At 47.7% G+C, this 14,292-nt stretch overlaps 2 protein-coding genes across 3 annotated transcripts in view; both read right to left on the bottom strand.

Moving 5' to 3' along the window:
* The window catches only part of GLG1 (golgi glycoprotein 1), a 62,348-nt gene extending 61,868 nt beyond the window's left edge, over positions 1–480 (bottom strand). For both annotated transcript variants that reach the window (XM_035117233.2, XM_035117234.2), the window contains exon 1: positions 31–480. In XM_035117233.2, the coding sequence (XP_034973124.1) occupies positions 31–426 (396 nt within the window). In that variant the 5' untranslated portion in view covers positions 427–480. The remainder of the gene's footprint in view (positions 1–30) is intronic.
* Positions 481–1,941: 1,461 nt separating this feature from the next.
* Positions 1,942–13,539, bottom strand: RFWD3 (ring finger and WD repeat domain 3). The gene is made up of 12 exons (XM_035120527.2): positions 13,144–13,539; positions 10,390–10,598; positions 9,424–9,515; positions 9,124–9,327; positions 8,027–8,118; positions 7,437–7,551; positions 6,743–6,971; positions 6,444–6,594; positions 6,024–6,200; positions 4,725–4,939; positions 3,897–4,114; positions 1,942–3,273 (listed from the first exon to the last, which is right to left on the bottom strand). Exons 1-12 carry the CDS (start codon positions 13,428–13,430, stop codon positions 3,130–3,132), a joined length of 2,133 nt encoding a protein of 710 aa, XP_034976418.1. The 5' UTR covers positions 13,431–13,539; the 3' UTR covers positions 1,942–3,129.
* Positions 13,540–14,292: the final 753 nt, after the last annotated feature.

The following is a 14,292-nucleotide window of genomic DNA, read 5'->3' as shown; positions in this document are numbered from 1 at the left end:
CAGCTAGAAAGGGCCCCCCGCCCCGCTCACCTCCCGCACGTCCTGCAGGCACTCGAGGACGGCCAGGTTGTTGGCCCAGCTGTGCTTGGGGCAGACACGGGTCACGTCTTCGCGGCACACCGGCTCGTCCGCCAGCTTCCAGCCGCCTCCCGCCGAGGAGCCCCCGCGGGGCAGACGGCCGCCCCCAGCTCCGCCTCCGCCGCCTCCCGGGAGTGCTCCCAGCTCCCGAGGCTGGCCCACCAATCCCGCTACGACCGCCGGCTGCTGCTGCTGCCCCGGGAACCCCTGGGCGGCCCCGACCGCTGCTGCCCCGCCTTGCTGCTGTGCCCGGGCTGCCCCGAGAGCCACGAGCAGCCAGAGGAAAGGGGCGGCGAGGAGAGGGCCCGGCCCGCGTCTCCGGGCCGGGACACGTCCGCACGGCGCCATCTTGGATGCGACTCCTCTCCTCAGCTCCGCTCGGCCCGGCCCGGCCTCGCTGCCTTAGGCCCCGCCCGCCGCAGCCTGCGCACGCAACGCCAACGGCACCGGCGGTCACGCCCACCGCCTCTCGGAGTGCGTAAGGACGGCGGCGACGTCGCCGAGGCGAGCAGAGCGAGGCAAGTGACGTCACCAACTAGCCAGAGGAAAGGGTTGGCTGTCGGAGAGCGGCGCGACACCTACTGGCTGGTCTTTCAGGGAAAGGAATCGGAATGGTGCTTTCATCCTCTGTCGCCTCTCTCTCTCTCGTCATACACCCCCACCCTCTAACTTTTCCCTAGAGTTTTTTCTAATTTTTAGGAAATTCTTCCTTGCCCATAACAGCAAGACCACTTATTTATATATATATATATAAATTAATATTAAAAAATCTTATTTTCTGTGCAAACAGAACTGTGTGCCGAGTAAATGTCAATCAATTCCCCCTTCAGTTTTAAAAAACGGTCTTTGCAGTTCTAGACATATAGACTCAGAAGTGAGTCCAATTTCTTTCAAGTATTCAACTAGGCCAGGCATCCCCAAACTGCGGCTCGCCAGATGTTTTGGCCTACAACTCCCATGATCCCTAACTATCAGGACCAGTGGTCAGGGATGATGGGAATTGTAGTCCAAAACATCTGGAGGGCCGAAGTTTGGGGATGCCTGAACTAGGCTCAATGGAACTTCCTTCTTATCTGTTCTTTAAATGCCTTAGGAGTAGTTTGCGCACACATTCTTTGCTCAGAAGTCATGCAAATGCCATAACTTGTGGCTAATGCAGCAAACACATTCCCAGCCTGGATGAATATGATTCTGCAAAGGTTGTCCATTCTGTACCATTTCTAAAAATTCATATTCTGTTAGTTTTTGTGTTGGTTTTAGCAGCTTTTAGTTGTTTTTACTATACTGTATTTCATATGCCACCTTGCTATATAGAGCTAGTGTATTTAGTATCAGACTAGGACCTGGGAGACCCGGGTTGAAATTCCCAGTCACCGAGAAAGCTTGGATGGCAATCTCGGACACCCACTCTCAGCCTAACCTACTTCAGGGAGATGTTATGAGGATAAAATGTAGAGGGGAAGAACTATGTAGACCACCATGAGCTTGTAGAAAAATGTGGGATATAAACACTAATGATAATAATAATAATAAATAACATGAACACAATAGTAGGTGTAGTAATAATGTTATCCCATCTACCTGACTTTTCTATCTAGGTAACGATACTGAAGCTACCCACACATTACAGAGAAAGGAAAGAACATGGTGTTACAGCAAGTCCTACCCTTGTTGTTGAGAAATTATATTATTAGAGATTAAACTATCTTTATTTGTAAGTAAGCCTTTGAGGCTTAGGCCAGCAGTTATGCTTTAGAAACTCAGCAATCATATATCATAATTACCACAAGATATTGGATCCACTAACCCAAACTTCAGGACTTATTTGGCATTTAGAGGATCCTATATTTATATCTCAAACTTTGCAGGTTGCTCGTCAGGCAGTACAAGCAGCAATTTAGCATTGTAATGGAAGGTTTTGCCATTTGGGAAAAGCCCGAGATATTAAACATTCTATATTCTTCCTCTTGTATATATTAAACATTCTTTATTCTTCCTGTTGCATATAAAAGTAGTATTACACACACAAAGCACAGTTCAATGGAAACATGTAAATTTTTAGACAGATGGGTCATACAGTTAAACTTTAGAAATGTTGTTCCGTAATTCTGTATAGTAACCCATCAGTTCAGGCAGCACATAATGGTGCGATTTCTACTGGCTTCAGGTAAAGTAAAAAAAAACACCCTCAAATTGGTCTTGCCATTTGCATCACTCTCTTGATCGCTAGCCTTGGCCAAGAACACATACATGAAATATTTGATCCTATTTTAATTTTTAGCAGAAGATGAATCACCAACAGTCCCAACAAATGGTTTTTCCCCCTGTCAATAGAGTTGGTAGAGTTCTGAAATTGCTTCATGTTTCAACTCCCAATGATCTGTCAGGCACAGCACTCTGCCCAATTCTCAATAGAGGTCTATAGGAAGTCTTACAGGAACATATTTATAACTTGCCCATTCTTCATCAGGCCACAATTATATTTTCTTATTCACAATGTCTTTTAGCAGCCAATTCGCACCAGGCTTCACCACCACCTTTTACCAAGCCCAGTCATGGTCCAGAGATGTAACTTGAACAGCTCACTTCAGACAAGGTCCCATCTTCTTATGATGAGATGGACTGAAACAGAAATTTAAGCAGTCTTCTGCTAAAGGAGTATTGCCCATGCCACAAGCCTCCAAAATCACAAGAAGATTCATCCAAGGTCAATGGTAAATTTCCAGGAAATATAAACTGGCAGCCAAATCTTTTCTCAGAAGGGCCCCATAATCTGCCTAGGCAGTAAAGCCAGAAAAGCACAGGGTCCACAGTAAGGTAAAAGTAGTATCCTTTAAGATGAGGTGGAAACAAGAATCCATAAATTTAAAAAGGAACAAATGTGTGGGCTGGGCATGGGAGAGAGCTGTTCTAAGGAGCAAGATTTTGCTTGTGCTGCAATGTTGGCAGGGTGCACTCAAGGCAGCTAGAATCCAGTTAGCAGCAGAGCTGGCTTGTGGGAAATTGGCTCAGTTCAGAGAGTAGCTCATTGGGGCAGCATGCAGCATACAGTCATTGCCACTTGTAGATCTTCACCATCTTTTCTGTCAAGGTAGCCAAGAAGCTGTTGCGGTTCACCTCATAAGGGCAGACATCTAACACAGGAAGGTCAGCAGGGAGTTTCTGCAGCAGGGAGCCACTCCCTGCATCCCAGAGCTGCAGGATAAACAAATACAAGTCACAGCTTATCGGGAATCCTGTTGCATAAAAATACAGCTCTAGCTGTTACTAGTTGGGATGTAGCAAGGAGACAAGTTACAAAAGTATTGAACCGTTACTTTCCCGTACACTGGCAAGCAGCCTAACATCACCACACATTTTGGATGGATTCAGAGTGAACAAGTGATTAGTGGTGTAATGCCGAGGACATCCCTCTTTGGCACTCCCTGTGTACAAGGTGGAGTGGTTGCAGCTCTGGCACAGAAAACATGCATGTCCATACCCAGAGTCAAGCCTCAAGTAAAGTGAGAAGATGGGGGACAAGAGAGCCCCATGTCCATTTGTTGGAAATGGCACTGTGATTGCCATGAGGAAATGCTCCAAAGAGGCAGATACAGGCTACACCAGTGTCTCAAAACAGAATTTTCACTAGAACAAGGGCTCAAGTCTTTTCTCAATGACCAAACCAGCATTAAGCTCTTTGAAGCTGCATAGCCTTAAAAACATAGAAAAACAATTACAAGTACCCTAACCACCACCTAAGCTTCCAGCATTTTAGACTATTAACACAGAGCCAGACACAACGCCCTACTTCTACAACAAAAAACAAAAAATGGTACCATGGCAGAGTTTGATGCTTCATCCCCAGCACACACAAGAATACTGCCATCATCTTCAGGACTCTGGAAGATGGCATTTTTGGTCAGGAGTTTGCACGATGGACCCGCAGTAAGAGTTTGAACTGGACGACATGAACAGATCACATCCTCAGTCCCATCAGTCAGCTGAGTAGAGGTCAGCTCCATCACCACACACCGTAAACAGTTGTTGTTTCTATCTGTGGGGTGAAAGTGAAGAGCTTTCTAGGGGACAGGTAGGTATCAAGGTATCATAGGAAGGTATCAAGACAAAACACTGTACTCTGGTTTAAGTGCAGCCCAGAGACCATTGCCTGACCCCTTCACTCACCGCTCATGGCAACTACCCCATTTCCTTAGGATACTACTCACTTGCAATCCCTTCCTTGCATGTCATCCTAGAGAAGCAGGAGTGCTCATACTGCACAGCAGGTCCCTCTTGGGAGCTGCAAAGTTCTAGGGAGGGATAGACTCCTGGAGTAGTTGGCACTTACCCTTCACCTGGGTGGAAAGAATGCCCCCTGGTAAAAGATCCATATTGTATTTGGAAATGGGAGACTGTACCCTCTGTGTCCCATCATCTTGAAAAGATTTGGGAAGACTGGGGTACAGAATAACTGGTGCAGCATTTTAGATGCAGGCCAGAGGTATCCTCTTCTCTTTTAATGTGTGTGCAAGAGAGACGCCAGCAACAAACATGGTAATTGGTTTCTGTCCACACAGTTGTAACTGTGTCCACATTTAGGGTGAAAGGAATCCCAACACTGCATAAAAACCACCCTGCCCTGATGTCTACACATCACAACTTACTGGGTCTGAATGTTGCAAGGCAGTGCCGTGTGCTGGCCTCTGTCTGAAGGTCAATGCAACCTCCAGGCTCCAGGAGGAGGTGGTGAGGCCGGTAAGAGCCACTGGCCTTCTGTTCCCAAAAGCAGGCTCCCTCCAGTGTCCCAGATACCAGTCCACCATAGGGCAGTGAGGCAGAGGCCATTCGGGGAAGATACGATAAGGACACCACAGGGCACCTGTGAGGGACAGAGGAAAGAGCAATAACCAACAATGTCAAACCATTCCACTTTCCCTACACATTTGCTGTTGTGAGTCTGAACGAGCATGAGTAAGGAAGGATTTCAAAGAGAACTGGAGAATCACTCTCACTTCTACATACCATTGGCCAAAAGATCTAGTGCTATGACTGAAATCCTATTAATATTTACCTCTGAGCAAGCACCACTGAACACTGCACAATTGACTTCTGAGTAAGAAACAAGTTGAGCGCCATATTACCATGACTGTTTACAACCCCAGAAAAGAACAAGGTAGAAGTCAATCACTGCAGGCAACACTGCAAGTATGACAATCTCTCCAGGGCTTACCTCACCCCATGTTCATTCCTATTCCTCATCCACAGAACTGATTGAAAAATATACATTCTGAGAAGTCTTGGTGCAATGCATTAAGGACTGGAAATGGGTCCCAGACAAGTTTATCAGGCTAAACCCCTGCCATTAGGCCACTCTCTCAAGCTCAAAGGTCTTCATTCTGGGTTATAGTGGGGAGATAACCAGCAACCATGCAGGTGGCGCTGTGGGTTAAACCACAGAGCCTAGGGCTTGCCGATCAGAAGGTCAGCGGTTTGAATCCCAGCGACGGGGTGAGCACCCGTTGCTCGGTCCCTGCTCCTGCCAACCTAGCAGTTCAAAAGCACGTCAAAGTGCAAGTAGATAAATAGGTACCACTCCAGCGGGAAGGTAAACGGCGTTTCCGTGTGCTGCTCTGGTTCACCAGAAGCGGCTTTGTCATGCTGGCTACATGACCTGGAAGCTGTACGCCGGCTCCCTCAGCCAATAACGCAAGATGAGCGCCACAACCCTAGAGTCGGTCACGACTGTACCTAATGGTCAGGGGTCCCTTTACCTTTAACCAGCAACCAGAGTAAAAGTTAGTGTTCTGCAAATTCTGTACCAGGAAGATATACCAATAACACATGGCACACAAATTTTAAAGTTCTACATGTGCTGATCATCCTTCATCTGCTTCAAAGTCCTTTACAGTCTTAATTCATATGCTCAGAGGATAACCTAACTGTATAAAGCAGGAAAACGATACCTGGACTTCTGTGGAGCAAGCTCCTGGACATGAGAGCTTGTGTCCCGCAGGTCATACACCAAGACAGAGCCATTGACCAAGCCAGCATAGACATAGTTGGTGTCATCCAGGCACCAGCTGCAGCTCCAGACAGGTCGACCAGTATTGTACGTCTGCACAACGGTGTTTGTAGTCAAGCTGAGGGAAAGTTAGCGGAGCTTTACATATCAAAGCGGTCTCCCATTGAGGACCTTGGTACTTCTGCACGTGACCCACGCTATCCAGCAGATACCCCGTTGTGGGCAGAACAGCACAGTTCAGACAAAGCTGCTCTGCAGAGGCCAGGCAATACTTCCAGAATAAGATCCTTACACAATCTCCTGGACCACAGAGAAAGGAAGCAGGCAAACCCTAACCCTCATCATAATCATCACTACTCACCTGGTAAGCTTGAGGGTATGGTCTAAAGCAGCAGATAAGAGCAAACCATCTGCACGGTTGCTGAAAGCCAAGCCCCGGATCTGCTTGCTGTGGATGGGGACATATTGGCTGCTCTTTGAGTTGACAGCACTCATCATCTTAATTCCACAGCCTGAGACACAAAGCAAACTGATCAGCAGAAAGCCCACCCTGCTAGAGTCCAAATGCTGCAATGTCTGTCCTCTTGATTGACCAAGGCAGTGAAAAAAACCACTATTTCCATCATAAAACTTAGGGACTTGCTTCAGCAGGCAACTCACCAGGAATGAGGGTGCTTTGTGGAGATGGCTGTGACACTACAAGGCAGCTCAGTGGGTCGCAGTATGCCATAACCCGGCAGTTGCCCACTTGAGACACTAGGGTGGCCCTCTCAAAGTGGTACTTGTGCTGGCCCTGGCTGGAGGAGAGGCAGCCTGGAAAGCATGAGCGAGAGTTGCTGGGCTGCTGAGAGGAAAGGGTGTTGTGGCGAGCCATCAGGGCCTTTAATTCCTGTAGAATGGAAAGCAGGAAAAATGAGGCAAAGAAAGCATGTGTGGAGCCGAGAGCACTGGATGTTTCCACAGGCAGGACAGTAGTAAAAGTCAGGACCAACTTGTTCTGGGTTGTTGTTTCTTTACTGCTTTTGTATACAACTTGGCTATTTTTTGCATGTAGAGTGGTTTATAAATTCTGAAACAAAAACTTTGTCACAGAAAAGAAATACATCAAATGCAAAAACCCTTCAAATGCTCAACCAGCTCATCCCCCAGCTAAAATATAGCTGGGATATCCTAGCCTTCAACTTTCCACTTTTCACTCTGCAAGGTGGTTACTTAGCTGAGCTTGCCTTAGTTTTTTCACGATTCCCTGCAAGATCCAATTTCTACTCCTTCCTGAATATAGTGCATTTCATTTTCTTGTACATAGGAAGGGGATTTAGAAGGTCCAGCATGAACAGTATACAGCGAAACTTACCTGAACTTGCTGCCGAAGTTTACTGCATTCATCTGTCAAGACCTGCAACTGGAGGCGGCTCTGTGCGGATTCCAGCTCTGCCTTCCTTCGTAGCATTTGCTCCTTCTCTAAAGAGCTGCAGGAGAAAAGTACAACAGATGCAATTAAGGAAGCTCATGAGCCAACCCATCTCTCTCCCACTGATGAGTAGAATTATTTTTCCTGCCTGCCCAAAAACTTTTAAAGACATAATAACAGTTATGTCTTGAATTTAGACAGACACATTTAAATAGTAATACTTCAATTTCAGAATAACCATGAGAGATTCAATTGAAAACTCATCTCATTTTATCTTAAATATATATACTAGTAAAAAAAAGTTACAGAAGCAGGCATATATCTTCACAGGGACATCCAAACATACCTACCTAAAACAAGTCAAACAAAGCATGCCCTTGAACTAAAGCCTGGTGTTAGGACACAAGTATCTTCTCCAATCACACAGATGCTCATCTGACTCAGCTGAGGCACAGTGATAGTTTGCCAAGACAAGTGTTTATGCCAGGTACTGCTACCTTCAAACTTATAGGAGGAAAGTTATGAGTACATACCTTTTCATGTGTTCCTGTTCACTGGTGTCCAGCGCTTTCAGAGTACGAGCATAAAGGACTACTATATCCGAGCGCTTGGCTTTCTTATTACACTAAAAAATGAAAAAATGTGAACATAGGCCAATTTATTGGTAATAAGGACATCTACTGTGCTGCTATTAATTTCTCACGATGGCTACGCAAACCAGGTGGTGGTACAGCTTTTCAAATAGATCTCTTTGCAAAAGCAGGGGTGAATGTACACAGTGTTGGCTTGCTGAGAGACTCCCCTTATCTCAAGTAGTTCTCCAGAACAATCAGTGGAACTCCCCCAAACATGCCAAAGTGACCTGCTCAACATCATGCCCAAGCATCTCTTCTCAAAGTTTCCTTGTGAACAGGTAGTCTGATCCCAGGCAAAATCCCTGAAATTAGCCAACAAAGCAAAGACAACAACTTAAAAAGGTAAACAGCACCTTACTACTACCCCTCAAAAATCCCATTGTATCAGGTAGAAGTTCTACCACTGCTCTATCACCAAATATGATGTACAGCAGCTGCTGCCAACTTGGTGTCCTCCAGAAGTTTTGGATTACATAACTTCCTTCAGACTTAACCAGCACACCTGTGCTAGCTGGCACTGATAGGGGATTTGTAGTCCAAAACATGGAGGGCACCAAGTTGGCAAATGCTGATAAAAATACTCTCCTCACAGGAAGAGTTTGACCAAAGGAAAGGACAACTTGCTACAACTCCTAGAGCCCAGATTTGAGGAGTCCTGCTGTGCTCAACGCTAGCTAAAGTGCTGTTTGAAGTCCTGCAATCAGTTTGAGTGCCAAAACAAGGAAAATGGCATCCAAAAAATGGAGCACAGCTCAGGGGAGTGCAAAGAAAAACACAAGAAGGTCTACAGAAGGCAAGCCAAAAGAGGAAGAGCTTACAGAAAGATGGCATGAAAAGTAATGCAGAAAGGGAGAAGAGAAAAAAGAAAAGTAATGTGGAGAGAACTGTTGCCCACAAATTTTACCAAGGATAGGAAAAGAATAAATGGGTTTCAGAGAGGAAGATTTAGGTTACGCGTCAGACAGAAGAAACAAAATACCCTTCCAAGCTTTTACCTGTGGGCATTTGCCCACTTGTCCCTTCAGCCACCTCTCAATGCAGCTATAGCCAAAGAGATGCCCACACCGCAGTGCAGAAAGACGGTGCTCCCCAGCATTTGTCCACTCTTCAAAGCAGATGGCACAGGTATCACCACTCTCTTCTTCCTCACCCAGAGGAGCCAGAGGAGCAGCTAGGTGAGTTCTCTTTAATGGAGTTGTCTGAAACAAGAGAACATGGAAAAGGTCAAACCAATGCAATCTTGGTTATCTTAATTGGCTGCACACCCTCCACAGCACATACCGAATCATTCATACCTTCTTTTGGAGGGCAGTGGCACCTCTAGCATCAGGATGCTCTGACCCAACAGAATCCCCTCCAGGAGGCTCCATTTGGGTTGCATTAGAAACTGCAGGGGAGAAACAAAGGAATAATTAATATGGGGGGACAGATTGTAATTAGTGCCACAAAAACAAAAACTCAGTAACAAATGTTAGCATTTAAAAGGGAAGTTCAAAGTGACTGAAAACAAAGCCACTGCTATCTAAGAAAAAAAGAGAGAGAAGAGATCAGCTTTTTCATAAATATAATCCTTCAAACTATGTTAACAGGGGGCAATTAAAAAACTTGGCAGAAAATAGTAAAATAACTCAAGACACCCTCTGCAAATTCCAATGGTGGCTTCCCAGCACAAACCCCTTCCACCTATGTTCACAACTGGCTTGCTCCAACCTTCCTTTCTTCCCTCATTTCCCAAGATGGTCCCACCTATGGTCCTGCAATTCTACTATCCTCACCTGCTCTTTTTTAAAAAACCTCCAACCTTCTCTTGCTGTTCAGAAAAGGGAGTACCATGCACAAATAAAATATATATGTTACCTGAATCTCCCCTACAGACCCCTTCTCAAAATTCCTCCGTGAAACCCATTTTGTGTATGTGTGAAATAAATTAAATAATAATAAGCATGCCTATCTGCATAACAGAACCTCAGTTTGACATTTAGCAAGGTTTGTACAAAGATCAGAAAACAACTTTCAATTATTCAAAGACAGCAGGATACACTAGCAAAGTCTGGCCTTAGTTCAATTCTCTGCAGAATGAAATAAATGGTATGGTCAGGCCCAAGTCATCCTCTCCCAAACTAACCTACCTCTCAAAGTTGTTATGAAAATACAAATGTCATACTCTCTGAATAAACAAATTGATGGTTGTGGTCCAAGGTAGGCAATGCGTAATGAGCCATTTCTGAAGTTTTAGGCCCCTTTAAAGAACCAACACAAACCTCCCAAGTTGGCTGGCCCAGGTGCCTCCTCAAGGGCACCCACTGTCTCCTGTTCCTCCTCAGTGGAGCTGCTGCTGCTGTTACTCTCAGAATCACTTAGAACCACAGTTTCATCTGAGCTGTTCCCACTGTGACCTGCTAGGATGTGTGATGCTGCTGTCGCTTGGGTCCTGTTGATCTGGAAATAACTGTCTAACGGTGCTGTGGACCTGAACATCCAAAGCATAAATTTTCATTAGGAAATGTAAGATGGACAGAAGAACATGACCCACCCATTTCCAAGCCACAAACTTCAATAATTTGCACATCTCTCTCTCCCCCTCCACCTCAGAAGCCACAACTTTTCATTAGATTCTAAACCAACTTTTCATAATGTGCTACCTACCTTCCATCAACATGCACATTGCTCTGTAAGTTGAGCTAGCAACTCCGTAGCCAAGTGGAGCTCAACAAATTCCTAAACACTGCTCATCCTTCCACCCAATTCTGTGAAGTGCATCTTCTCTCCCTCAACTATCTCCCATCCCAGCCAAGTCCTTGTACAAATGGGTATTTGGGTTTGCTTCCCCATCCTTTTCTTTTTGGTGCTAAGTCTTTAGATCAGGGGTCCCCAAACTAAGGCCCATGGACAGTCTGGGAATCAGCATGTTTTTACATGAGTAGAATGTGTCCTTTTATTTAAAATGCATCTCTGGGTTATTTGTGGGGCATAGGAATTTGTTCATATTTATTTTCAAAATATAGTCCGGCCCCCCACAAGGTCTGAAGGAAAGTGGACCGGCCCCCCGCTGAAAAAGTTTGCTGACGCCTGCTTTAGATGGTAAATTCTGAGGGCAGGTGCTGGATGGTTTTGTTTTGTTTTTTTAACTGAAAGCTACTCTGAGAGCTGGGTAGAGAACACTTGAAACAAGCTCTGCACACAAAGCACAAGCGCCACCACCAGGCTAAGGCCCCACGCCTTTCACATGAGTTTATCTAGAAGCCAGCTTACAAATACCAGTTGCCTCCCGGATCTGCTTCCCACATGATCCCCCCAACAGGAACCTCCTTGGAAGATCAACCCTCCCACTGACAGATGCTCACCTCACACACACACACACACACGGTACACCCCTTGAACACGCTCTGTCAGGCACCAACTTTGCAGGATCTGACCCCCACTCCAACAGGCTCCCATCGGCAGTATCCATTCCCCACAGACAGCAGCTTCCCTTCACACACACGCAATATCACCCTTCTCTGGGTCTGAGGAGCCCCCTTCCCCCACTGCAACAGTGACCCCAACAGCAGCCAACAATGCGTACCAAGGATTCAACCCCGCCCGGTACTTCCTTTCTAAACCTTTCAGATGTCAGCTTATTTTATATAGCTGTCCCATAGCAGGAGGATTCGAGGAAGCCAGTGTGGTTAGAGTGTTGGACTAAGACCTGGGAGATCAAGGTTCAAAACCCCACTCAGTCAAGAAGCTCACTGTGTGACCTTGGGCCAGCCACAGCCTCTTAACCTACCTCACAGGGTCTCTGTAGGGGGGGGGGGGTAAACCATATACTCCTTGGAGAAAAGGGTGGGATATAAATGCAATAAATAAACTCTTCTGCTGACCTACTTAAGAAAGCTGTTGAAGCCAGCCAGATATTAGTCGCCAACCTGGCATCCACATGGTTGCAATTGGACCCACACCAGTAGCAAAACGCACCTGGCTAATTTCTATCACAACAAAGCACATGCTCTACCATGGGCATAGCCAGGGGGGTGTTGGAGGGCAGCTGGCCCCCACTACATCAAGTAAATAAATAGAAATATTTAACTGACCATTTGCATTGCAGATAACTCTGTTCTGCCCCCCTAACAAAAAGACCCCCCCCAAAAAAGAAAAATCCTGCCTATGCCTATGTGCTCTACCACTACACTATGACAGTGGTGTAGCCCATTCCCCTTCACGGAACACAGGGAGGAAAAATGTGAGGGGGTTCTTGTTTACAAATACCAGCTGCCTTCAGCATGTGCTCCAACAGACACCACCTTCACATATCCTCACATAACCCATCTGCTGCTCATAGAACCAACCTTGCAGGCTCCATGCCACCACCCCCATTCTGACATGTGTTCCCCCAGGATCTCTCCTCCCCCACTGTGACAGACACTCCTTCACGCACACACCCTATGATCGATCCCCTGGCTCTGAGAAGCTCCTTATATGACCATCACACACACACACACACACTTTTGACAGGTCCTTTCCCTCGCTTAGCAACCCCCCTCGCTCTGACAGGTACCCCCCCCTCCACTCACTCACTCTCTCTCTCTCTCTCACACACACACACCCATGACCCACAGGTACCTCCACCACACCACCCCGCAAAATTCACAAAATCCACAAGCCCTGTGAAAGACTCCCCTTCCCTTCACCCAACCCAGAATCCACTTCCTGGCTCTCGAGCACCCGCCTCCTCCTCCTCCGTTCTGACAGCCACCTGCGCCCGAGAAACCTAACAGCCTTCCTTCCCCAGGGAAGGGAACGCGAAAGGCCTCTTGTTTACAAACCCCAGCTGCCTCCAGCACTTTCCTCCGATGCTTCGCTCCGAGACGCACCTTCTCCCTCCTCCGCGGGGCCCACCACGCCCAGCCCCGTTTCCGAGGGGCTCCCCTCCCCCAGCCCATTAGGACAGGGGTTCCTTCGTACTCTTCTCAGGCCCCATGGTCACTTTGAGAAGCTCCGCACAGGATCCGAGCCCTTCCCCCTCCCTTCCTCACCTGGCTCGGGAGGCCCGTTGGGAGGAGGAGGAGGAGGCGGCGCGCGGTCCCGGCTGCTGCTGCCGAGGCGGGTTCCTCCTGGCTCGAGGCGGCGGCGGCCTCCGCGGCTCGCGCTCCCCAACGAAGGCGCCCCATGAAGAGCGAGAAGCCGCCGGCCGAGGCGCCCCGGACGTCGAGGCGTCCCCGTCTGCCGCGGCTGGGTCCTGAAGGCGGCTGGCGGCGGCTGGCGACTCGGGCTCCTCGGCCGCCGGCGCGAGGTCCACGTCCATCGCTTCCTGGTGGGACATGTCCTCCCCTCAGAGGGGAGGGGAGGGACCCAGGCGTCCGGGCCTGACTTTCCCTCAACTGCAGTCGCTCGAGCGCCCCGCCGCCGCTGCTGCTGCTGCTCCGCCTCCAACTCCCGCGGCCCCTATTGGTCGCTCGTACAGCCGCGAAAGGCCGAGCGCGAAAGCAGGCTTCGGCTCCCATTGGGACAGAGCGGAGCGTACGTCGCATTTCCATTGGGCTATACGTCTGTCAATTTTGGAGAGGGAGGGAAACAGTACGAAAGGGCCCCGCCCTCTGCGAGGGGAAGGGAAAAGGGAAAAGTTGAGGTCGTAATTTGCAAGGCGCATGCGCAGCAAGGGTTCAAAGACTGACAACTGCAATAGCCATAGGCGGGACTTCCTGTTTTTGACCCGAAGCGTCAACTGATCTCTTCATAGCATACAATGGGGAAAATGCAGAATTTTACCATAGTTCACCGCAGTGCATTGCACTGTACAAGCAAAGATAAATGTCGGCCCTCAGATCTTAAGGCCACAAACCCACACTAGAAGTAACATGAGTAAAGGGAGCGGAAGGGTATTATCTGTTCAGAACTAAGCTGAACCTGTCAAGTTCCCGATCAATTATAGCCTGTACCAGCAAAGCTATGTGGGTGGCGCTTGTTGAATGATTGTGTAAAAGTGTCATTATTGTTTCACTGTACCTTTAAGAGTCAGGAAAGATTTAATGACTGGGGCTCTGCAGCTGTGGAGCAGCTCTACAGGTGTTGCTGTGAAGCTGATGATGCAGGGTATATCAGGGGTGTTGTGTGTTGCCTCTGTGCTGGGCGTTTTCCCAGTGTGCTCTTGGTGGGTGGTTTGGTTGTGTGGGTATTTTGTATAA

Source organism: Zootoca vivipara, chromosome 6, assembly GCF_963506605.1.
Source record: "Zootoca vivipara chromosome 6, rZooViv1.1, whole genome shotgun sequence".
Taxonomy (NCBI): Eukaryota; Metazoa; Chordata; class Lepidosauria; order Squamata; family Lacertidae; genus Zootoca; species Zootoca vivipara.
The sequence above is the reverse complement of the archived record's forward strand: the minus strand, read 5'-3'. Positions and strand labels throughout refer to the sequence as shown.